Source organism: Poecilia mexicana, unplaced genomic scaffold (assembly GCF_051168715.1).
Source record: "Poecilia mexicana isolate PSO_F unplaced genomic scaffold, ASM5116871v1 scaffold_8, whole genome shotgun sequence".
In the NCBI taxonomy this organism is placed as follows: Eukaryota; Metazoa; Chordata; class Actinopteri; order Cyprinodontiformes; family Poeciliidae; genus Poecilia; species Poecilia mexicana.
In genome coordinates, this window is record NW_028263377.1 from 15,097,655 (window position 1) to 15,124,694 (window position 27,040).

Sequence of the window (27,040 nt, forward strand, 5' to 3'; positions counted from 1 at the left end):
CAGCCACACACAGTGAATCCCTTGTGTGTCAGGAGTGGGTGGACGTTAGTGGGAAACCTTATGCCATAAATCTATTTTAACTGCACGGACTGTACTTTCTAATTTATCTGTCTCCAGCCTGTTTCTGTGCTTTGTCTTCTCCTTTCGGTCTGCTTCTCTTCTTCCCCGGGTTTCTAGCAGAACTGCGCTCTCTGCTCATTTTGCCTCCCGACTCTGACGTTCTTCCTCTTTAGCCTGCTGCTGCAGAAGCATGGAAGCGCTGTGGCTTCATTAAGATGTCACTGATCTCTCTGGCTTCAGCCGGGCCCACCGGGTCATTAGTCAGCCATGTTTGAGAAATACAGTCTCAATAAAATAGATTAGACTAAACCTCCAAATCTTTAATATTTTCCTAATCCCTGTATTGTAGTGGAGGCTGTGTGAACTCAGCCTGTTTTAAAATCGGTTTTAGTTTTTAGTCTTTAATGAAAATATTGTTTGCTTTTCCTCTAATTTGCTGCAAGATGTTTGTGTGATAATAATAATAATAATAATAATAATAATAATAATAATAATAATAATAATAATAATAATAATCTCATCATTATTAGAATTTCTATTGGGTTTTATTACAGATTTTCTTTTATCCATTCCTCAGATTTTTATTAATTTTCAATTAAAAATACATTTTTTTGTGCTTTACTCTTCACAAATTATTCTTATGATTTTGTCAAGGTTATGTTATTTTACATATTTCTGTATCAAAAATCACATATGACTGTCTGAGATTCCCCAGCACTTTATTGGTCACATGTACAGCAGCAGATGGACTCATCGCAATTAAAGCTTATATGTTTTCTGTTGACCACTGTGTTTGTCAGCGGCGATTGGTGTGTCCAGCGGCCCATTTTACCAAACCTAAACCTGTTTTATCTCAGCTGTGTCATGTGGCCTTGTCCAGCTATGAGAGTTGTACATATGGATAAGCCAGCTGAGGATGTTCCCGTATCGCTACCACCCGCTGGATTAGCAGCCCGCTGACAGGCCAGCTGTTGAACTTTTGCCCCGATCTTAAGGCCGCTTATTTCTCAGATGATGTGAAAGCAGTCAATCATCAAGAACTGTGTAAGCTGGATGTAGCAGAGTTCCCAGCTGGGTTTTCACCAGAAATACAGAAACCAACATTAGCTATGAGAGGAATAGTGTCAGACAGGCTTTCATATCCACGTGCACAGAAATGATGGAGGTGCGCAGCTGTAATCTGCTGATTTTTTTGTTATCTTCTTCTTTTTGGATGCCAAGCAGAAACATCATGAGCTGGAGTGGTGTCTGTGCCAGCCAGAGAACATCTGACATAATCCAGATGTCAGATCCTGCATGCTGGTGCATGCAGGATCTTTGCAATCACACCAACACCCTGGATATCAGAGGGTTTTAGGACAAATGGCATTACACCAAACACGGAGAGACGCATTTTGGAGGATGAAAAACAGCAGAGCATCTGTTTGCGTAACGTGACGCAGGTTTTTTTTTACTTAAGAAAACATTTTTTATATGAAAACGTTTAGTAGCATTTATGTCTTATATTTAAGTATTTATCTAACCTATTGAAGTATTTGGTTGTTAAAGCTCTCTTTTTTTTAAAAAATTTTTTCAGCACTACATCTTTATTTGGCAGGAAATGTCAAATGCAAATGAGCACGTGTTCACTGTTTGCAAGCCATTCTTTAGCTATTAAAAAAAAAACTGATTTTGCTGAATTTGGATTTTTTATTTTTTTGTATGGTATTGTCTTGCTAAAATAATAACAAATGTCTGTCTTTCAAACATATTTTTTGCCCCAGGTTGTCTCTGAGGATCACCATCTCTTTAGTGTTTTTACTTGCAACTCTTATGTGCAACTATAGGTGGGGTTATTACATTGTGAGATTTGTTTGTTGAGGTGCAGCTGTGCATTTCACACTCATCACCGCAGCAGATATAGGATTTACGAAAGGCTTAAAGATTAAAGCCGTTGGGAACGACGAGCTTTGTGCTATTGAAACAACCTTGTTGTGCCTTTTTTCAGTTGAAATTTGCTTTTGGTCCAGTTACCGTGTATATTGGTTGTAATAACTATTAAGAAACAGGTTATTATGTGAGAGGATTGAAATATTGATAACTATTTGATTTAACACAGTAACTTTCAGTTGCATTTAATTACGTCAAGACCATTTTGTACATGCAAAAGTGGAACATGATGTAAGGATTGACTGACAACCAAGCTCTACACAGAAACTCAATATCACATACCTAACATCCACTCATACACGACTAGAATATTAAGAATATTTTATTGATTAAACGAAACACTGTTGCACAAATAAACTGGAGTTCATTTTTGCTGGACGGACTCTTTGCCAGTCCCCAAAACCTCAACTGTCAGAAAAAAGACAGATGATGTTGTCTGCACACATCAAACTGTACACAACCTCCTATGTGTCACTGTTGACCTCAGCAGACATTGTAGAGGACAGATCAGAAAGACCTCTCAGCTCAGGCACTTATAGGTGAACTGCAGCGTCGATAAATTGTGCACTTGTAGAAGTAGGATTATTGTCCGATGGATGAAGCCATGCAGAGCAACCAGATATGCATGTGAACTGTTGAAGTCAATTATTTTTTCTTAAAAGTGAGGGGGCAAATGCAGAGCAAGCAAAATATCCAGAGTTTGCTGAAAAGTAAACATATCTGTGTTTCATTACGTGGCAAAAATAACTTGATACTAATGGACACACATTGATTTGTGTGTGAGACTTGAGTCATGTCACATGACAGCAGTGGCCAGTAAATTAGTATTTTTTTAATGGCTTGTTCATATCTTTTTAAGGATGTTGAGCTGCAGGGGGACTAGTCAGAGATGAGATTTTTTTTTTTTTTAGTATTGTTTTTGTAAAAACTATGAATCCCCATTTGTGATGGAATGGTGTCGGAGCACTTTCATAGAAATCTTTGGCATCATATTTGATGTTGGTGCTTTTTTTCACTCTTGTTACCCTTTATGGATGTTCACATCAGGGTTTAAACTATGCGTCGCTTAAATATAGTTTCCACCTGAGAAGGCCTCCTGGGACTTGTCCTCATTGTTGGTTTCTGTACCCATTTCACAGTGATTAACACACAGGTACGTCCACAGCCTGTCGTCCACTTCTCTAGGATGAGAAAACCTTAATAAATACACTGAAGAAACTGGGCTAAGAAAAAAAAAAGAGCTGCTGAGGAAAACAGGTGACAGATGAGCCTAGAAGTTTGCTTCCTTTCTCTTTTTTTCTTTCCTCAAACTTTAATGATGGCTTGCATTTTTTTAATTAGTTAGCTTCTGTTCTTGTAAAATGGAGACCACGGTTCCAGTAAAACAGTGTGTTTAAATATTAAGCGCTGAACTGAAATGGGCGTAAAAGCAGCAAAAAAAGTGAGCAATTATTTCATGGATATTCTTAGCTAACAATTATTCTCTGCATGTGTGCTTCTGGACTCATTATTTCCAGCTCCACCTGCACAGAAACTGCTTGTCTTGGTTTGCTCTCTGTTCTTCAGTTTTGCGGTGTTTTCTTTCAGTTGTCTAATTAACTTTAAGGATTTTTTTTTGTAACTAATGTTAGGATTTTCTTTTTAGTGACGCACCAGGAGTTATCCGGTGTAAATGATTTTAACCAGCAGAGGAAAACAGTGGATTCCTCTCGTCTGGCATTTCCTAAAAGACAAGTGTAGAAGGTCTGGATTCAAGTTTGTACTATTTAGCTCTGATAATAACGTTTAAGGTTGAAACAAAAATTTAAAAAAAGGTGCACGTGTTTGTGAAAGAAGTGAGCCTACCCTGGAAATAGAAATGTTCTTTCAGCCAGTGGTCGTTATGTTACAGGTTAAAAATCAACTAGTAGAGACTTCTAGCATGACCCCTTCATTTGTTTATGTTATCATTAGCTGATGGGTATAAACACTAGGCCTACCTTTAAACTTTAGATGTGCTTGCTCAGGAGAAAGTTCATGGTTCCATCAGTGACTATGTGATCATTGGCTCTCTGTATGACAGTATTCTGAAATAATGTGCTAGTTCCACTTCTGTCTTTTTTTTTTATTATTAGCTTCAATTTGATGAGAAATACTGTTATACTCCTACTACTAGTCAAATAAATGTCACCTTTTTCTGCCTGAGAAGTAAAATATTAACATGAACTCTGGAGAAATGTTTTGTCCTTCCACAGAAAACTAAAATGTTGCTTTTTCAATCTCACATGTGAGATTGAAATATTTTTATTGACTCCAACTGTCAAGCTTACTTGTTCCTAGTGTGATAATGAAATCTGCAGAGTGTGTGCTAGCAAATAAAGAAAAAAACCTCTATAAGAGAGTTCCCCTCTGATCCTGGTAGATTCAAACTTCACTCTCAAGTTACCTGAGAGCGAAAGCGGCAGCCGTCATCAGACCCCTACTTTCAGGGTGGGGTAAACAGGAAGTGATCACACTCTCACAGGTTAAAGACCCCCGCTTGGCCTTTGTATTAATAAATCCGACAAAGGCCACCAGACATCGAAGTACTTGCATATAAAAGCAGACCTCATATCTCAGTCAGGCTAATTAAAGGCTGTGTTTGATCATGAAAGCGGGGTTGCGATGAAAGGGTGTGTTCAGAGGTGCAGTCTGAATGCATCCCAACTCTAGATCTCTCCTCGACTCCTAATTAGGGCGCAACGGGGAGGGATTAACAACCCGACACCTGCGTCTGCTCAGTTCAGTATCTCTTTATCAGTAACCTTAACTTAAGTGTAGTTTTATGGTTACTTTAGCCTTTTTTCTCCACTTTGACGTCCCTCATCTCCAAAACAGATGGCAGTAGCGTGAAGTGTGGGCAGAGGGAGAGATGAGCATCATTTACTATCATAAGTGTGCAATGGGTCTGCTGTTAATGAGGAAAGGATTGGGTGTAAAGAGGTGGATGAGCATGTGGGATTCCAGCAGGCGAGGACATATTACCTCCTTCTGTGATGATACGGAGCCGACTGAAATCTCTAATCAACAACAGGACGACGAGACGGAGGGTTACTGTAAGCTGCTCGCAAACCAAGGGATTCCTGCACGTCCTGTTTTTTATGAGTCCTAAAAAAATCTTTTGAGACAACCGCACTTTTGTGTAGTAGTTTATTTCAAAACGTCATACACCATTATTTGCATAACTATTTCTTTGAAAAAGGAGGTAGGCAGAAGTATAAACTGTTTTCAAACCGTAACTTTTTAATAAAATACAGAGATTGTCTTTTTTCCTGGCAGTGAATGACATGAGTGCATAGTGTGTATGAATTAAGCAGCAACATTAAAAAGTGGATAACAAAGTAAAAATAACCTGATCATATCTTATAATAATATCTTAACTTGAAGCCATAAAGAGGCTATTCTGTAGCAGCTTTGTCAGGAAAGTGTTGGGGATCAGACTTGTGAGGGGCGTTTGATGTGCTAATATTAGGTGCAAGTCATCTGGTGCCTGTCAGATATCCATTTTTTTAATATAGTTTCAGAAACTACCTACACTCTGCAAACTCTATCTTATTTATCTGTCTTTCCATCCACTCATGTCCACCCTTTTTAAATCTGTTTTAAAATACTTCATAGATATTTTATCCTCTTATATTTTGCAGCAACTTATTGCGGGTGCGTCTCAGTATTCTTAAAAACTTTGCATACAACCAAGAAAAAACAAAGTTTGTGCAATCCTGCCCCCTCCAACTTATAAACAGGCCTTACATCACATGCTAACTGCTTGTGCACTTTTTTTCTACCTCATATTTTTTCTTCCACTCAATTTTCCAACAAATGTCCTTGGATAAATCACTTTTTGGGGACCCAGCTTCTTTAGTAATTGTCTTTTGTAGTTTAAACTTCTCATGGATGGTGTTTGTGACTTTCTGCTTGATAGCTATGAGGTCATTTTGGTATTAAAAAAAAACATTTTTTATTTGTCTTATGATGATTTTAGTTTGCTGAGAAACCTAATGTGTTCTTAAAAGCTGTAATCAATAACAGTATTACCTTACTGAGTAATAACTCACAAGTATCTCTTTGTGAATTAAATTAAAATGAAGTTAACTTGTTTGTTTAAAAATAGGAAGAGCTTTTTTGTGATATCCTGCATGAATAGGTCACATAGAGGAAACGTTTCCTGAGCGTTATTGCATATTGTAAAAAGATTGAAAAGTGCACATTACAATGATTATGAATGACGTTAATTCAGGAAACAAAAGGTAATATATCATATTATCTGTTCATGTAAAATAAATTCTGTCATGATCTGTTGGACTGAAGTCTGTTTGTGTGATATATTCAGTGTTTCCCCATGTTTTTGACGTTCTTGTGGCTGTTTTAGCGCCTCCTCCTTTCCACAGTGCTTCAGTTGTCTTCGTGATCCTTCAGCTCTGCATCAGTGTCCACTGCAACTATCGCGCAGGGCACTTTCAGCTGCACGTCCATGTTGTATTCCTGTAAAATAGACTGTGAATGATCTAATAAGAAAATGAAAAGCTCCTGCAACAGCAGTTCTCCACATTGTGACTGTCATTAGTCAGGCTTTCACCTGTCCAGCAGCTGTCTGCCATCCTGCTGGCTGAAGGGGTTTGGTGTTTGCTCACGACAGGGGAGAACGATTAGAGCTGTCGCATCATGTGTGAGAATGTTGTTCAGAGTGATGGCAAGGGTGTTAATCCGACAATAAAGGCAATCAACAGAAGATTCCTCTCAATAATTAGCACTTAAATGACACTTTAACTGTAAATGAGGAGAAGGCCAACTTCAGTCCATGAGAGCTAACAACTTGCAACTTTTAGATGCCTACTTTCTCCTCCACACCTAAACAAAAAAAGGCCTCCTTACCACGTCTTCTATCATCCACAGTAACGTGTTGGATTCACGTTTTTAATCAAATGCAGTGAGCTTTAACCGTAGAATTTATTTTTTAAGTAAACCATCTCAGCATTTCCTCCTGTTGTTTTTGGAATGACAACATCCTAAAAATATTTTTTAATAAATCCCTGCACCGCTTCCTGTTCATTTATATTCTGTTTTGGTCTGCTCACATGCATTAGGAGACACATTTGCATGTATGTCCATGCCGTGTTTGATATCGTAATGCATTTTGATGTTTAATTCACTAATGAGACCGGAAAGGCATGGAAATCAGAAAGGGCACAAAACGAACAACAGACGAAAGGAGCCCACATTCGCCGCCAGGAGGGCATACAGGCCATGGGCGGAAGCACACAAACACACAAGCATACCATCACTTCAGATAACATCAGCGAGGATAGAAACGGCACAATATTAAAACACGGAGGCTCTCTGAGCACGAAAACAAGCTCGTCAGTTCGAGTGTTTCCAGTGCTTAGATCTGCCTTTAATTGAATGGCTTTAGATGGATGGTATGAAGGAGGCTGCAGGTGGGGAGGGACAGAGAATGAGATGTCATCTTGCTTACTAAATCAGTGAAGAATTGTCAGTTCAAGTGTAATTACAGTCATTGTTTGAGAGCTTAGATGAATCTGGTTACGTTACAGTCGCAGCCGTCGCCTTTAAAGTCTCCTCTTACGTGTGGAACGAAGGCCAGGCTGCTTTTAACTTACAGGCATTTCAAAGCTTCCATCATTTCTGCAATGCAAAGCTTTCACTGAATATATAACTTATTTGTACTGTATTAGAATATTTAATGTCAGCTCTCCCATCTTTGTCTTCTTTTTTTAAATTTTTTTTCATATCAGCATCAAACAACTGATTTCCAGCTCAAAGCAAAGCATATGACAGGTGAAAACAAAACTCCCCCATGGGCTCAGGTGGCTGTGTACGCTAATCTGGGTTTGAATCACCTGCTGGGTGTGTGCAGACATGTTTGCGTATGAAAAGGGATGACAGATGTGTCCTGGTGAGTTATGGTTGTGTGATCTCATTTGACATTAAACACTTTGAGCTGTAACATTGCAAATCAAGCTAGATGATGAGTCGAATGTACAATTTTTTACAGAAGTAAATTTTCCCTTTAAATTCTCCATTTTTTTCTCATGTTAGAAACTTATCTTCAAACTTTTTTTTTATTTTTTATTGAAGATATAACACTGTTGAAAGAAAGATGGGAGAGGTTCTGTCTACAGCTTGTCGCATGTAGAGAATACAGGAAACCTATGGGAGAAAAGTGGTGGAAGCTGATTTCACAGTGCAACAGTATTTACATTGTCTGAACTTTTTCACAACCAAAAACGTCAACGTCTTTATAAACTATGTGGAGGAAAATTAACGCTGCACATCACCCTGAACACCATGGTGGTGGCACCGTCATGCTGTGGGGATGTTTCTTCTGCAGGGACATGGTTGCTAGTCAGACGTGAAGAAAATGTGGGAATGTACAGCTTTAGCTAGAGTGGAGTAGTTAAAATTAAAGCATATTGTAGTACTGGAATGATTAATATGAAGCCCAAATGAAATTCAAAGGAGAATCTCCTAACAGGACTGGAAAACTGCTTTTCACAGAAACTCTCCAATCTGGGAAGAACAGGAAAAAATGTCAGTCTCTAGATATTGAAAGCTGCTACATTAAGAAAAAGACTTGTTGCTACAACTTCTATTATGTTAGATTGGCAACAAGCTTTAATTTGAGGCTTTTTTTTTTTAGCCTCAAATCTTTTGATTGGAATGAATCAAAAGACGCCTTCTTCTCTCAGCTACACTGTGGGCTTGTTCACTGAGGACCACAATGGATAGCTGAAAGAGTGTCAACTCTTGGGTTGTAGATTTGACGCCACCTGTACTTATCCACCCACATACACACATTCACACACACACATCCTCATCCCTGAGGTCCATCTTCGTCATTTTCCCGTTTCCAGCTCTTCGACTCTGCTTTCTTCATTTTTATCTGTTAAACTGAGGCCATTGGTCTTTCTCTTTTCACATCAATCTCTCTCAGCATCTCTTGCAGTTTATGTGTAACAAGCCTCTCACTTTTTAAAAAAAAATCTTTTTCTCCCTCAAAGTAAAGTTGATGTAAATATAAAACATCCAGGCAAACTGCTTTGCGTTTTTTTTTTTCTTTTTCTTTTGCTCACTGAGTGCATATTAGACAGTTTGCGCCCTTCACCGTCAGACTTTTGGAGACTCGGTTGAGGCTGAAGGGTGAGCCTGACTGCATTTGGGTCGGCGCTACCAGCAGAGCATTTCTGAGGATCCTCTCGGCTAAAAACAACCCCGTTTGGTCATTTCATTCAGCCGAACAGCTGACCTTCAGCCTGGAGGGAAGGCAGCATTTCATCACATGTATCCAGCTCTCAGTCTGATCTTCATTCCTCTCTTCCTTTCCTTTTATCATCTCATTTATAAGTGTGGCTCTCTTATTGTCTTAGAACTGCTGGTCTGCAGACTTGTGCACATGATGCTGTAAAGCCACTCAGTGATTTTCCTCTTGTTCTCACAGTTTCCTTTTTCTCCAGTGACTCTCAATCTATTGCTACATTTTCTCTAACCCATTATCTCCATGGCAACTATTCAGTTGTTCACTTTGCTCCCCAAAGGGCTTTTTTTTCTTGACACAAATACACAGAGTCACACCATGATCCTCATCTTTTAATTAATGAATGAATTTATTTTTTGTTAATCTGTCTCTTTTTTTTATTATTTAACACCTCGGCATGATATTTAGCAAACATGTATTTATCACAAAGTGACTTGATTGTGAGATGCACATAGTGCTTTGCAACAGTCTGAACTTTTTAACAAAAACGTACATGTATTTCACTGGGATGTGGGGTGATGGATCGGCATAGTGAAATGGAAGGAAATGGAAAAAAAAACTGCAAATAAAAATCTGAAAAGCTTATTCAGCCCACCTGAGTAAGTTTTCTTTGACACCACCTTTTACCAGTGCCCCTTACTTTTTTGACCATTTTGCATTTCCAAAACAACTTAAGCTCAGTCAGACTGGATGCACAGCTTCTGTGAACCTTCGATTAAGGTCCGGACATTGACCGGGCCATTCTGACCTACTCTAACAGCGGAAAAGTTTGCCTAACAACGTCTGCACCTCAAGAATTTTGTGCAAACTCAAGGCCGAGTCTGACGAGGTGATTTGGACAGCGGGTCAGAGTGGCTTTACATGTAATTAAGCCCAGAAATGTTCGTGTGCATGTCAGATTTAAGTTTAATGTGAATTTTACCTTAATCTTGGCATTAACTGTAAACAATATGAACATTTTGAAGTGACAGTTATGGTGTTGAATTTACACCAAAGATAAATGATTAAAATATCAGTCAATATTTAAAAGTTAGAGCACAAATACAATCAGGCTCAACTCAGAGTTCTTGGTTGTTTTCCCATTTATCTTGTTCAACAAACTATTTGTTCTTACTTGATTGCTTCAGCTTTTATTGCAAGTAGACAATGTTAAGAGTTTTGTTTGTATTTAAAGAATAAATTAGAAAGAGAAAATCAGACCTAACTGAGTAGCATAAAAAAGTACAGTAGTTTAAAGCACTTTTTTAATTGTGTCGCCTGTTGAAAGTTTTGTCTATTAAAAGAAGCCGAATCTCAATTGTCTCTCTACTTTCTAATTTCCAAATGAGACTATATGTGCACTTGAGGAAGGATCAGCATAGAGGTCATTGACCTGTGAAATAGCTGTATTCAAATTGCCTTTCTTATACGTGTGCTAAGCTCATGTGTGCTGCACAGAGGGTGTTCTGTGCTGATTTAGCTCCATTACTGATATCTTCAGGTTTTCAACCCGCAATTGTTCATATGATTAAAGGTGAAAATCTTACAGAGATCTGTTGTTTGTCAAATTAGCAGCTCAGAATCCCACACAAAGAAGAGCTGAAGAGCAGAAACGGAGCAGCTTCAGCTTAAAGGTGTTCTCAAAACATCCGTCTTAGCTGTCAGGGCACACTGCTGGCTCAGTGCACGCACACATTTTTCTATTTTTTTTGTTCTGAAATCTCCGAGAGGAGGAAAATGGTGAGCGCAGCAGTCTTCACATGCAGTTCATTTAATTTCCAGTGGGCTGCCTTTGATTGGGGAGCGTGTTTTTGTTTTCTTTCTCTTTTCTTTTTGTTGCAAAAGCACGTTTTTTTTAAATCTCAGTTGTACTCATTGGAAGCATACCCTCTCCTGCTGCCAGTGTTTTACATTTATCGGTAAAGAGTTTTTATTAAGGAAGGAAATAGTTTTCATGTGATGTTGGGCTTCAAGCATTCACAGACTGGATAGGTCTAGAAAAGGCAATCAGAAAAAAAAAAAGTATCTACAGTTTTCTCATCCGTTCATCCAGCCATGAAGCATATGTTAACTCAGCTTTATATAATATCTCCTCATCACATAAATCTTTAACTTGCCTCTTTATGCTAATAATGTCTAATTATCAGGCACTGACAGATAATAGCACATTGGCACATCTGTAGACGCCTGAGTAAAATTAGCCTGAATAATGTTTGAGTCAGTGTGCTCGACTTCTTCCTCGTTCTTCTGCATGATGTGGCCCTTGTTTCCCTCGCAGGGCTCATCATCTCGCCTCAGTGCAAACCGTGTCACAGGTTTGTCTGCTAGCATCTTACCCACACAGCGTGATGCCCTGTGTTTGAGTCATTGAAAGGACGTTTCAGGTGAAGTTGTTTTTAATGTGACACTGCAGCGGTTTGCAGGCATGTGTTTGTAGCTCGCATTGTCGCTGCATTCATACTCGTGATTAGGTGGTATTAAACAGTCAAGAACCGTTGCAGATAAACAAACAATAATAGTAGTGTGTGTAAATTGACACCACAGCAGAAGCAAATTTCTTCCAGTCTTCTTATCCTTTCAGTCCCTAAAGCATTTTTTCCACTGATGGATGACTGAACGCTTGCAAAATGCCTCTAAGAAGTAAACTATGTTCTGTTCTGAGCATTTGTGTTCATAGGGTTCAACAGTTTCAAAAGAACAACAAAAGGGATTATATTCAGTAAAGTGGCATGAATAAAAAGGCGTTATGATGCTAGTTTAACAGCCCTGGTTCTGGACCAGGGCAGTTTCAAATGATGAATTGATTTTATCCAATCACTAAAGTTTGGCTGTCAGGTATATAATGCACCAGCTCTATCATAAAGCTCTATCATAAAAGAAACTATGCTATGAAGCTTACCAGAAATCGCCTGTTCTGTGAACATTCATCCCCCACTGCATTGAGGCAGGTGCAGAGCCAAAAGAGATGGTTTTAATGCCTTAAACATTCCTGTTGCTCCGACTTTGATTGCTCAGTATTTTAGAAGAGAAATCCATCGTAATGGGACAAATCCCAGACACAACACTGGAGGTAGATGAGAATCAAGAGGAGTGGCGTAAGGCAACATCCCGGCTAGTTTCACTGAGGATCTTGTGTAATTTACTGAAGGTTTTAACACGTAAATATTAAAATGTACCACTAAGCCAAACAAACACATTTAAGATAAAAATGTCATTCAGTCGCTGCGTTTGACACAAATATATGAATTTGCAAAGCATCTGCATAAATGGGAAGATCATTTTGTTCAATAATCATGTTTACCGTCTCTTTATTTGCTTCAACCTGAACTGTGTTTGTTTTGTTTTCACCATACGCTCCCTGCTTTGTGTGCATTGCACAGAAGAAGCTTTCCCATTTGTGTAAAACTGTAGATTAGTTTTTATGGGTAAGCTGCTAGCATTATGAGCCACTTACACAACTCACAGTGTGCTATCGAGTGTGTCATGAGCTCTGTGCTTATTCACAAATTATATCCATTAACAGATTCATTGTTTTACTTTATGGGCTGTTGCTATAGGGGTTTCATGCTTTTATGTTCTAAAACCACATGTGTTTTTTAGGTTACTAGTGAAATATGTGTTCATAAAGCCACACGGGAGCTTGTATGCAAACGCTTGATAAACAGTCAGGGATTTGCAACAGTTTAATAGCTGTCAATTTTCTTGGAGGAAGCTAAGTTTAACCACAAAAATGTCTCAGAAAGTCAATTATGAACCACCAGTTGGTTGTAAAATTACTTTCCTAAATTTTTACGTTTATATTTATTTGTATATTTAGTTGTGTATGTGTTGGTACAAAATATTTGCCTTTTTCACTGTAATATCTAAATGACATACAGGTCATTTGGCATTTTCTAAATGTCTTCCCAAACATAAAAGCTCCAGCACAAATTCTGAAGAAAATGCATGCTGGCATGCACACTCTAAAACATGCTGAAGCCCTGGGCTCTGCAAAGATTGTATCTCAAAATGCATTTTTCTCCTGTCGAAGACTCACGACTAACTCCTCACGGTTCATTTTATCCAAGACCAAAAGCAGAAAAACAGACAGTTACTGAATGTGAAGGGAAGACAACGTTGCAATAAAAGTTTCTAGGTCTTCATGGTTACTTAGACAAGTGAGTGAAGAAATGTTTGAACACAAGCCAAAAAAAGACTCTCTGTCCTCTGCTCCTCAGGCCCCCAACTGGACACATTTCACTCATCAAGTTTCGATTAAACGAAAGTCGGCGTTCCCAAAATGAAATGCTTGGTTAATACGATTCATGAGGGAAAACTGTGGTCGAAAGAGCACGACCACAATGAACACTTAAAAGCAAATACTGGGGGAATAGAGTAAAAAAAAAATAGATGTTCCCAAATAGAGTATGCTAATAAAAGTTTTCAGAGAGCCTCACACTCCTGACTCATACCCCTATCTGTCAAAACGTAGTACTCAGAAGTCCTTTCTCTTTAAAACGCTGACATTCCCTCGACGTCTCCTCCTCTACCATCCCTCGGTCCCACTCTCTGACATCATGTTGTTTACCTAATGCAGCCGGCTTGTGGAAAAAAAAAGGCCCTTTTCAGCGACGTAGGCTTTCTTACTCAGTCGGTGGCCTGTATAATTACACATGCAGCCGTTCTGACACAGTTCAGCATGATGGAGGCGACGCTGATGGGGGTTTATCCACCCTCATTTGCAGGGCTTTAATTAGAGCCATGTTTGTTTTGCAGTGATTGCAGAAATTAGCTAACCTCAGCTAACACAGTGCAGGCAGAAAAATGTATGAATCGGTCCATTGCAAATGAGACTAAGCCATGCTGATCGACGGATTTTATAGCAAATGTTTCTGAAACACTGAATATTTGTTTTTGTGTAGCCGAATGTATGCTTTCTTCCTTTCTTCCTTCCTTTCTTAAGTAAATTAAGTAATATTTGCCCACATCACCATATTTTCCCTTTTTTATATATAGTTTGTGTTACTTGTTTCTATTTGATGTGTTCATAAAATACAAAGAACCACGTTCCTGGATATTTTTTTCACACAATGCATTTGTCTTTCCCAAACTCTTATTTTTCTGAAGACTTTTTTTAGCATATGTTCTCTTCAACGCTTCCTGTTTTTCAGTCAGGATAAATGTGGACCAAAAATCGTTACGACAGAACTGCATATTCTCATCTAGGCTTTAATCTTCCTCAAAAACACAGGCTTGCTTTTAAACCTAAAGCTGCTGTACCGCACTCTGTCTCCACTCCGGAAGCTGCTCCCCTCCCCATCTGAGGGGAAACTGTCACAGGTGGTAAATATAAAATGCGTTGCTGCTGGTGCACCACTCTGGGAATGTCATCGCAAAAACAGATTAGAAATTCTGGCAAGCTGGTGCTGATAGGCTTCCTCGGGCTCGTGTGTTGAGAAACCGAATGTAAGTGGAGCTCATTTATATGTAAAAGTCCCTCAATCCAGTTTTAACTTTCCCTGTTATCCTTGTGGGAGTCTCCTTTTACGTCATGCTCGCCATGTGGTTTCAGGGATGAAAACAGCTCTCTCTCTCTGTGAGTCTTTTGAGACTTTACTTGAACCCTAATTCAGGTTTATAATATCTCGTTCAATTGTTCTTTTTGTCTCATGTAAATTTTCCCCCCAGGACCCCAGAAGCAAGCATAAGTTCAAGATCCACACATACGGCAGCCCCACGTTCTGTGACCACTGTGGATCGTTGCTGTACGGACTGATCCACCAGGGGATGAAATGTGACAGTGAGTGTTACTCCATCTGTGTGTCTGTCCGTGTGTGTGGGTGCACCTGTGTTGAATATGCTGCACTGCTTTTCCTTGAGCCAGTCCTAATGAGAACAGATGGGAATAGCCCGGTGCTGCAGCCCACTAAGAATTCACCGCTCTGCCCCACGGAGACCTTTCTGTGATCCCGTTCCTCCCACACACTCTCCACTTTTGACTTTTCTCCCCTGTCTTCGGCTATTGTGAAACTATCCGACCGTCCTCAATTCTCGAACCGAAGTCATGGTTTTGCCCATTTATTCCCCATTCTTTATTTTTAAGCTGATCAAGCTGATACAAAATCCTGAAATATCTTTAAATGAAGCTGTTGACAGGTGTTCCACAAGGACCTTTTGTTGGACTTAACACTTTCCATCAACAATATCCCATATGTACAGTGATGTGAGAGTATTTCTTCACTATAGATTTCTTTTCTTGTAATGAAATGCATCTTAATACCAGAGAAAGATAACCCTCATGAATAGAAAAATCACTTTTCATTCGTCCATTAGACAGCCTGTGTCTGGGAGAAAATGTAATTGGTACCCTTTGTAAAATTATAGGTAAACTTTTTTGGCTAAATGTTATTAGCAACTCAGAAGTAATTTCTATCAGACTAGTAAAAACAAGAAATCAATTATGCAGGCCTGGTCTAGCAACATGAAACAGGAAAAAAGTTACATCTATCAACCTACAAAGGGCTTTAAACACATTACTAAGACTTTGGTACTCCAGTATATGTAATTATTATTCCCAGAAGTGACTGGCACAGCAGAACAACATCTAAAGCACTGTCAACCTCAATTAAGGTTAGTGCTCACGATGTAACAAGAGTAAAAAATGGCATCCATGGGAGAGTTTCAAGGCCAAAATCTGTGTGACAAAAAAACCCACCCTGAGACCCATCTAACACTAAAACGCATCTTGATGATCCTCAAGGTTTTTGGGAAAAATATTCCAGACTTTTCTGACAAAAGTGCTACTTTTGTATGTGTTGAGCAAAAAAAAAAACAAATAAACAAAACAAAGCATCATTTCAGGAAAAAGAACAGTTCTCAGACAGTCATGGTTGATTTGCTTCTTTGGGATTTTGAGGTACAATGTCCTTCAGTTTGTAACCTTAAACTCAACCACACTTTAGTTATTCAGCATAATACAAAACACACCAACAAATCCACCTTTGACCTCTCCGATTGTGATGCCGTGACATTACGATAAACAGGCTTATGTTCTTCCTTGTTTTCACACTTGTGTCCTTCCTGCCTTCTTTTCTTTCTTGTAAAATATAACTTATTTGTCAGTTGCATCCTTTATTCTGCCTTTTCCACACTGTGTTTGAAGACCTAACTCTCTAGCCTTCTAGAATCAGTCTGAAGTTTTCACATGAATACTCTGTGGGAACCTTGTGTGCTAAATCTTCATCACTCGCTCAGTTTCCTCTCACTTTCTGTCCCTCACTGTACCTCTTCTCTCCTGTCCTCTCATCTGTTGCAGCTCCATCCTCATCTATCACCCTGCCTCCCTTTCTCCTCCTCATACGTGGCACATCCATCTATGGGCTTCCAGTGGTGCCCTAATCATATATGGTGATTAGAGCACACTGGAACAAATGAACGTGAGGAGACCAGGGCTATTACAATCTGCTTCAACACATTCTGTCTCTCCTTTTCTCTTCCTAGCACGTCAAGATAGATGGATATACATAGAAATGTGATCAGGATAAGATGTAAATACTGTAGATGAGCTTTAAATGAGGAATAAACTTATTTACATAGTAATATCTGCTGTGTCAAACCGAAACAAGAAAACAAAAAAATGGCAACAATTATCCGAGCCTGTGCTGGAAAACCTCCCAGTGTAGATTGCCTGCACCTGTGCATTTCCAGGGTACAAATATTGGCAAATGTTGAGAACAACAACAATTTTCCCCCAACAGTCAGCAGATTTGATCTGCAGCAGTAGAGATGATTGCATCACAAGCGCCTCATAATGCAGAACATGTGGGAATAACTTCCAGCTGTCGCTTGAGGAAGGTTGAAACATTTACTAGTCTGGGGATATTTTTGATTTGATAAACTTTTGCAGTCATGTACAGTGGGGTTTGTGTTTTTATGTTTGCTCCCTTACAAATGGAATGTACTCTCTCAATTTTTTTATTATACTTTAATTTTACCATAGAGAGATTGCAAAAAAAATTAAAAAAAGAACACACAGCACATTAAAATTAAACAAGTAATTTCATGTCATTTTGTGAAATGAGTATTTGATTTAACTGTTACACAAGAATTTCTCTATTATTTTAGCAGACATTTATTTTTTAGATTTGTATGTTTTGCATATTTATCAATATGCAAAAGTTGACCTATCACTAATATTACATCCACATGCACCGTCAATGGTGCTGTGTTTTAAAGTTACCCAAATAGAAGATTTCTTATTGGCCTTGAAGTTAAATTTGTACAAGCCGAAGTACGAAACATAGGTTGATGTTTGCCGACTGCAGGTTTATGACTTATTAAAGCTAAAATTTGTTTTTATGGTTTCTAAACTACTTTGGTTTAGCTTCCTAGTTCATTTCTTTCTCATAACATCAACCCCTCAAACTATTTTTGTACTTCCTCCTGAGAGGCAGAGAGTTTTCCTTGCAGCTTCTTGCAAATTGCATGAACATCATTAAACCCAGACAAATTTAAAAATAACCAAACTTTCTCTCTTCATGTGCTCAACTCCCCCATTTTATCTCAACAGCAAATGGATTTCCTTCAACTTACAACATTGGGAGAAAGAACCTGGTGGAAAAAAAAATAATTAAAAGATCGCACATGCAGGAATCATGTTATCCCACTCACCTGTAAGCTGAGTTGCTTGTTTTTGTCTTTTGCATTCCTGCAGCCTGTGACATGAACGTGCACAAGCAGTGTGTGGTCAATGTGCCGAGCCTGTGCGGGACAGACCACACTGAGCGTCGGGGCCGCATTTTCCTCAAGATCGAGGTCAGCGGGGACCGGCTACACGTCACAGGTTGGTTTTCATCTCTACCCACAACTAAGTCTGCAAAAAAAAAACAAACAAACAAACAAACAAACAAAAAACAGCTGACTCTTAGTGTGACATTAGCCATTAACTTCCAGATGGGTTTGTAAGATGCTGGACAAAAAAATCTGGCTTATTTGCTCTTATTTATGAACAATTAAAATATCAATGGAACTGTATTTGAAAGCCCTTCCTCATGCCAAGATCTGCAGCAAAGTGCTTCTCTTATGTGACTAAACAGCAACTTTTTAACCATTACAGTAAAATGAATATGCGTACAAATTGTTCCTGTAAGGAGGTTTTCCATGATGTTTATTGATTGCTATTATTACAGTAAGTTTCGTAGTAGCATAAATAAAATGATGGGAAATATAAAAATTAGTATCTGAGAACGTCTGGAAACACCTTAGACGATTTAGTCCAAGGTGCAAATACATGAGGCAGAGCACCATGGATGATGTGTTGATGCCAATGTGGCAGAGAGTCAATGTGCTCATAGCTACTGACATCAATATATCCTGATTTCTAACTCATTCATTGCATTACTTAAGAAAATTATTACTGCCACTTGGCAATTATCTTGAAATAATAACTCATGTAGATTTAAACTGTCTGTTTTCTAACTTCTTCTTGCAGCTAGCTGTGCTGCAGTGCTAAACAGCTCATTTTGATGAAGACAGAAATACTCCACCAGACTAGAAATTGCACAAAATAGCACATAGTCACAACAAACCAGCTGATTGGCAGATGTCTGTAGCTTACAAACAATGCAGTTGAAGATGTAGATAAAGTAATTCATTTATTAGACATATGAGTTTTTGCTCAGATCCAGTAATGGTGTTCAGGTGTTTAATATCCCACTACTTTCACAGTTCTGTTGGGCTTCAGTAGATGAGTTTTGGTGTTATTTTCTTATAAATAGTGATTAAAGCCAGGCATGCACTTACATAAATCAAAGGTAACTCTAATTATGTGGACAGCTGTTGTTCAGAGTGCAAATATCATACAGGTCACGACCCCGATGAGTCAAAGACACTCAGCAAGATTAAAGGTTGAAGATGTGGACAGTAGTAACCCAGCAACTGATTCTAAAGAGCTCATTAAAACGACAACAAAAAAGTAAGTAGAAATAAAAGAGCAAAATCAGAAAGGCTTTGGTTTGGTGCTTTAATTTCTCTGAAAGCACAAGTAAACACATGTAGTAAAACAGGTGTCTCTGAGGTGGATCAGCAAAGAAGAAGTTAGCTGTTCCCACTCTTGCAATCCACAGAGCAGCACCTTCAGCACAAAATAAAGCATTAGCTTTCATGCTTGTTAGTGCAGAAGCTGTTTGCACTAAATAGCTTCGAATGAGCAAAACAGAACTCAGTCATTCTTTTTTATTTTTGTCTTATAGTTGATCTCATGATCTGAAAGCAATTTCTTTAGAAAGGGTTTAGAGACCCTTTGTTATTGATTTCAAAACATGCATATAAATGCCTTTTCCATTGATAAGGTTAAGAAGTTTTTAGCAAAAGAAAAACTTGTTAACTGGTAAAAACAAGAAAAAAGAACAACATACTTGTGGGTCAGCATGAAAGGGAAACCAGGATGGCTTTTCCAGTCTTCCCGTCACGAATGTGTGCCTGTGTGTGTTTCAGCACTTCTAAATTATCCTGTCAGTCAAGAGCAGCACCTGCAGTGGAGAACTCTCCAGTGTTAAAACCCCTTTTGGCAGGGAGGAAAATGACTGCTGGGTCACTTCCACCACTTCTCCCCCCGTCACGCTCATAAACTCACACGTTCTCACACAGCAGCTTGGCGAGACAGTGGTGGTCAGGGAAATTTATATCAGAGACCAATAAATAGAATAACTCCACAAAAAGCATGGGAAAGGAAAAAAAAAACTCCAGCTGCTGCAGGAGGAGAGTGACGAGTGTGATTGAAATTCAAGTCTGTTGGTTTCATAAAGAAAATGTGCTTGCTGTTGGAAGAGTGACAAAGCACGGGGTCTATGCTGACTATGCAGTAGCTTTTTTAACCACTGTTCGGGGGAAATCATTTTACAGGTGTGACTGCTGAACATGCTTTGATCATTTTCTACTCAAAGTTACATTTGTATCTTTCTCAGCAAGCCAGAGAAAGACACAAATGTCAAAAGAATTTGTCTAAAAACATAAAAACAGTGGAATGTATTCCTAAAATCTTCAGCTTTACAATTCTGGAACATGTAAAATAATGTAATCTAAATGCACAAAAGCCTTTTGAAAAATGACTGTAAACATGGCAGATGAACAGTTTGAGTATTTATTTATTTTTTTTACTATTTTGCTCATCTAGAACTTTTTCCATATTTTTATCTCTTTTCTCTTCATCATTTATCCTGACAAGGATGAAGAAAAAATCCTAGGCTGTTAGCTAGGATGATGACAGCAGTGGTGTTGTTGACATGATTATTAGGTCTGTCACGATAACAAATTTTGCTAGATGATAAATTGTCCCAGAATTTATTGCAATAAACAATAATTGATGTTTTGAGATCATTTTCAAGTAATATAATAGCAATAATAGCACAATAATGCAAGTGCACATTCTCAAAGATCAATTAACTTTAAATTCTAATGAAGATTTAAAGGCTGGAACTGAAAGACATTTAAAATATCCAAGATAAATAAAGGAAAAAACAGAAACGACAAATAAAATGATAATTATTATCTTTCCAAAAGGACTAGTTGAGACCAAAACTCCAGACTGAAAACTTTTAGCATTCAGTTTTTATTAAAAAAAAGAGAGAGAAAAGAGGAAAAAAAACAATAAATCAAGCAAATGAAAATGATTGAGCTTCCTTTAATTTATCATCCGATTAATCGATTTATTGTTTATTGTGACAGGCCTAATGATTACCCAAGTCACTTTTGATGAAACAAATCCAAAGTAAAACTAAGCTGACTCACACTTACATGTTTTAGATATTTTCTTTATCGAAATACAAAGCAAACTACGTGCTGTTTGTAAAATGTTGGCGCCTCATTTCACTGTGTTGGCTTCAGCAGGACATTAAATTGGCATGCGTGTTGTGAAGTTGAGAAAAATGAGTTGCAGAAATTGTGTTATTATGAGGATTATGTAGTTGGAAACATTAATGAACATTTTGTTAGATTTGTGACCAATCAAGTGCCTCGACAAAACAAAGAGTAAGCTCCTCAAAGTGTAGGAAATTCAAAAACAGAGCAATGCCAAATACAAAAGTAAGATTTAATATGCTATAAACATTAGTAATTCATCACAGAAGAGCAGAATAATAAGCTGCACAAAGCACAATCCTTTCGTTTTTAACATCACCACAACCGTGTGGCGCTCAGCAACCTTAAATTCCTCAAATCTTTTAGTAAAACTAGCTTTTTAACATTTGAATGGATCTATTAGCTGCAACTCTACCAAATGGGATTCAACAAAAAAAATGAAATATAAAATTTTTTATGAGCTGAATGAGCAGAATTTAAAACTCGCCTGCATCTTTAGAAGAGAATAAGATAACTTGAACCATCAAATATTTTCATTATTGTCATCAATAAGTCTCTTAATATAGAAAATATGCACAGTTTAATTAATAAATCTAAGCAAGAAGAGAAAGGAAATGCTAACAGAGCTGCGGAGGCAATCACTGGGGCATGATGGACAGTTTTCTATAGGAGGGAGGAAAGATCAATACCGAGTACAATGCTATTGGGAGCAAATGCAACAAAAACATATGTTCTGGAGTGTTTTGTTTTTTTCTTCCTTTGTAATGGCAGCGATCTGAACAGTGAGGCCACATCTTGTTCTCCAGCTCCCCTCTGGCTCACACATGCAAGTGGCAGGCCTCTGTGGTTCACTGCACCAACATGAACTTGATTAAATCTTTCCGGCCAAGAAAACAGACACATCTCCTCAGGCTCACTCCTCCTAAGCAGCTTCTCTTCCTTCTCCTCCTCTTACTTCTTCCTCCTTCTGTTCTTCCCTTTGTCTATCCCTTCCATCCTTTTCTTCCTTAATTCACTTTTTCTTATCCCACCTTTTCTTTTGAGACACTCAGACTCACTCATCCCTGTCATCACCCGTTTTCTCCTGATACCTGCTGAGCTCCTGTCTGTTATCTCGGATTATGCTTTATTCTTCCCTTTCCCTTTTCAATAGGACATCAGTTCTTTTTTTTTGTCAAGAGATTGTTTCTCTCTGTCTTAGATTTAATGCTTTATTGTCTTCTACACTGTGTTCTTCCTGATCCTTCCCTTCATAGTTTAGAGTCGATTTCCTCATTTAATCCCCTCTTTCTCCCTCATTCTGATCACTTTATCCCGATCTTTATTTATCCTCACAAAAGGCGGTGTGTGAAAGCCGACAGGCTTCAGCAGACATTTCTCCTGGCTCTTTGATGACGGAGTTGCGAAGAAACGTCCCTGGATGACCTGCCCACACACACACACACACACAAACACAGAGCTTCTGACGACGGAGGTTTACGCAGCGCTTTGCTCAGGATGAGATTTCCCAACGCCGACATGCTTGCCTCTGCTTTGAAGCGCGAGTTAAACTGAAATATATTTGTTGTCTGGCACTATGGGACGTTTCATTGAACTAAACCCTTCTTTGGTCAAAAGTCTGCCATGTTATTTTACTTCTCTATAATGTAATTGTTGAATGAATGTAAACATGAATGCAGTTCAAATGTGGGGGAAATATGAGGTCGGACTTGTTTATGATTCTTGCAGCATTCTTGTGTTTAGATGTCTCAGACTGCAAGTAGGCATGCGACTTAAAAAAACGCTTATTTTAGTAGGAAAAATGGCTTTTATTTTGAATGGAATATCACAATAACATTACAAGGACCATGTGGAATGCAATATTTGTTAGTTATTACTCATTGCCATGAATGCAACCTTGTATAGCGATAGGATATTAAGACTGTTGGATGGAGTCTTGATGTCTTCACCTGACTCAGATGATGGTGAATGGGAGAACGAAGGTCACAGAGATTGTTGGAACCAAAAATATCACGATCCAATTTTCTTACATTGTGCACATCTACTTTTATTTACTCAAGGGAAAGGGAAAGAGGGATCTGTCTGTGGAAGGTTACAGCTAAATTCAGCATTATTGGTTTCAAAATACTGTAAAATATAAGAATTTGCAGGCTTCTCTTTTCTTGGGATTTTTTAAAAATATTTGTAACATAATATAAATCTTCAGCTATTTCCTGTTGCACTTTATTTTTCAGTTTTAATAGCTGTTGCTGTTAGCAGCTAAGACGCATTCCATTATCCCATTAAAACAATGGAAATGGTTCTCTCTGTGGTTCAAAGCTCTAGATGTTAAAGACTTTGTCTTGGATTTCTCTGGATCAGAGAAATGTTGAGTTCTTGAGCCGGATGAAGCGGTAGAAGATGGATGGATGGATGGATGGATGGATGGATGGATGGATGGATGGATGGATGGATGGATGGATGGATGGATGGATGGATGGATGGATGGATGGATGGATGGATGGATGGATGGATGGATGGATGGATGGATGGATGGATGGATGGATGGATGGATGGATGGATGGATCTCACTTCCACAGTTTTGACAGTAGTCAGACCTGAGTAGTAAATTTACTAAATTGTTTAGTTCTCCAGAGGAAAATTATGTTTTCATAGGGAGAGTTTGGAGGTTGTTTTCCCTTTATAAAATGAAATGCGATAATGATTTAGAAAATGTATTTTGTTTTTACCCAGGTTATCTTTGTCTGATACCGACATTTTGTTTGATACAAAATAAAATAGGAATTAAGCTTACATTTTTTTTTATCTTTTAAAATGTCTAAGGGAATTTAAATAACTGGGGGAGAGTGGTCGCCAGCAGTTCATTTGCTTTTGGCTTCATTTATTTATTTATTTATTTTATAATTACTTTAAAAGGTTTTTTTCCTAATCTGAAATGGACCAATCGTGTCGCCACAATATTTTTGATGCCCCAGAAACAGGAATCATAAATTCCCTCTGATTCCTCCTGTTGCCTCCGCTGAGTGCATGACGTCTCCGTTTGGATCCCTGACACAGCTCAGCAGGGATCCATCCAATTCCCATTTGGCTGTGCAGTCTTCCCCCCTCCAAGATTATCAGGCACTCATTGGCTGCACATGGCATTGTTATGCAACAACACATTTAAAACGCAGAGCCTTCTTTCTTCATGAGATTATCCAGTCAGCCCACCACAGCTCTGTTTGCATTCGCCCCTTCAGCCAGATAACGTGTTTTTATTATTATTATTATATTTGATGTCTGATATGAAAAATGTGTTTATGTACCAAGGGAAATTATTACTGGAATATTTTTGGGAGGGGAATGACTTGAAACTTAAGGTGCATCAGATAAGATAGCCGTAGTTTTGAGGCAATAAACTCTGAGCAATTAGAGAGGGAAAAATCAATGTTACCACAGCATTTATTATTTTATACGGTCTTGCTAAAGTCTTTGATCCACATCACATTAATAAAAACATAACATGTTTCTGCTGTGTGTATATTGTGGCTGCTTCAGCCCAAAGCAAATAGTAAAAACTGGAAATGCACACAAACCGGGTAATTTTATTAGCAGCTACCTCATAAGGAGAACACAGGACATAGACAGCAAGCAGCTCTTGTTGTATCTAAGCAACAACTGACACCAGAGATGGTCCTTGATGATGATCTTTTATTTTGTGTATGTATGCCTGTGTGTGTGTGTGTGTGGGGGGGGGGGGGTGGGGGGGGTGGTGTGTGTGTGAGAGAGAGAGAAAAGCAGTGGCAGAATCAAGGAGACAAGAAATTGTTCTTGAATAAACACACACAGAGAACAGAAACCGTAGCGTCCATTCTCATCTGTGCATGTGTGTGTGTGTGTGTGTGTGTGTGTGTGTGTGTGTGTGTGTGTGTGTGTGTGTGTGTGTGTGTGTGTGTGTGTTTGCCTCATTAGTGTTTTTACAGGCTTGTAGAAGTTTCTTTGGTTTTGTCTGATGCCGGTGTTGCCATGGAAGTGAGTGATGCTTGCGAACGGCGCCACAGCCAGCAGAAGGGAAGGCTTCAGAGAACATGGGATGAGATTTTCCGTCTGCTCAACATACTCCGCTGTGTGTGTGTGCGTGTGTGCGTGCGTGTGTGTGTTTGTGTGTGTGTGTGTGTTTGTGTGTGGGGTTTCAGGAGAGCGAGAGGGATGGGAGAACAAGGAAAGGTGACGAGTTGAGAATTACCTTTAAACAAGTATCTAACTGTGGGATTAAAACACCACATTCATAAATATTGGGGAAAACGTCTTACTGATACAGGGAGACCTACACTGCCCTCTGCTGCGTGAACCTGGAGAAGCACGAAGAAGCATCAAATATATCCACAAACAATCTTATGGATAATTATTTAAAGTATGCTTCCTCGTGGTTTTTAATAAAGCATTCATTTTGAAGGGATTTTTGGTGACTTATAACACCGCAAACTAACCTTTTTTTTGTCATGCGAAATAAATGTATTATGTCGTATTGATCCTTTGAATAATTAACCTCATGAATCTTTTCTTCTGTCTTATTTTTATCAATCAGTAAAGTGCTGCATTAAAGATTTAAACTGCATTTCCCAGAATTTGAATTACTTCTTCAGACATAAAGGGGACATATATTTTATGTATGTCTTTCATCCTCATTCACGGTATAATTTCAGGTATTTGCATGCAAAACGCATTGCTATTTACAAGCCAAAAATGCTGCTTTGACGATCCTCGCTCAAAGGAGGGCAGACTTTCATTTATGGGCAGGTAAATTAAAGCAGACTCATTTTACATGCAGATGATCTAAAAGGACACATTTCAGGGGGGAAACACAAAGCGGCGCCGCAGCAAATTACAACCAGAAATAAAACTGCAAATCATTTATTGTGCGATTCACGTGATAAAGATGTTGGTTTATTTCTGCTTCTCACTCTGATCCTCCAAAGCCTCTCTTGTTTGTGAACGTAATCCGTCTGCAGCCTTTCTACTCTTTCGATGGAGGATCACAGACGGCAGAGATCACTATTCCTTCTGTAGAAAGGAAATTGATCCAGACACACATTTACAGTTCCTTGCACTTGTATTCATACCGCTAAGCATTTTGTCTGTTTATTCCTGTTTATTCCTGATTTTGGTGTGATGCATGAATGTCTGCTGAGGAACATGGAGATGATTCACTTTAAGCTCTTAGATTTGCTGAAGCTTTTAATCTCCTCTCCCTTCTGGATATGATTGCTTAGATTCTTTATGTAATATTGTTCTGTATTACTTTCCTAGAATGACATTTGTTTGTTTATTAACATGATGTTGGTGTTGAAGAGTCACAAAGAGCGACGACTCCCTCTCGTTTCCTCGTCCTACTACTATTTTTGGCTTTTTCTTGGTCGCTGCTCCTTTTACTCCATTTGTGACAATGGAACGTCAACATATACGATTCTATTTAACTTGTAAAGCTTCGGTGCACAAATCTCTCTGTCTTTCACTTGTTTTTTTCTAGCTAGAGTGTAATTTTGTCTTCACCTGTTGTGACAGGATAAATGAGGCACTCTTTAAGATTATGTTTTGCCTTCTGCTTTCCTCATTTACATGAGCCCGTGCTCTTTACACCCACCGGGATTACTCTGCTGTCGGTGTTGTTTCACACTTAGCTAAGGGAATTTTAACCATATGCATTGCTTCACAGCTCATGTCATCAGCATATGTGCCTCTTTTGATTGAATCTACACAGAGAAATCACTTAGCAATACAGAGTCTGTCATACCCAGCTTGTACGTTTTTACTTTTGAGTCAGTTATTAAAACAAAAACGAAGCTGAAATGTAAAACTTTCAGAGCAGCTAGAAATATTTCATACTGCACCACTCTTCTTTGAGTCCGCCTTGTTTCAGTGTCACACCAAGATAATCTGCCTTAGGTAAATAATGATCCAGAATCT

At 38.6% G+C, this 27,040-nt stretch overlaps 1 protein-coding gene across 2 annotated transcripts in view; it reads left to right on the plus strand.

The window, feature by feature from the left end:
- Window positions 1-27,040, plus strand: part of prkcab (protein kinase C, alpha, b) — a 105,781-nt gene that overhangs the window by 59,087 nt on the left and 19,654 nt on the right. For both annotated transcript variants that reach the window (XM_088008335.1, XM_088008336.1), the window contains exons 4-5: window positions 14,927-15,038; window positions 17,952-18,080. In XM_088008335.1, the coding sequence (XP_087864461.1) occupies window positions 14,927-15,038; window positions 17,952-18,080 (241 nt within the window). The remainder of the gene's footprint in view (window positions 1-14,926; window positions 15,039-17,951; window positions 18,081-27,040) is intronic.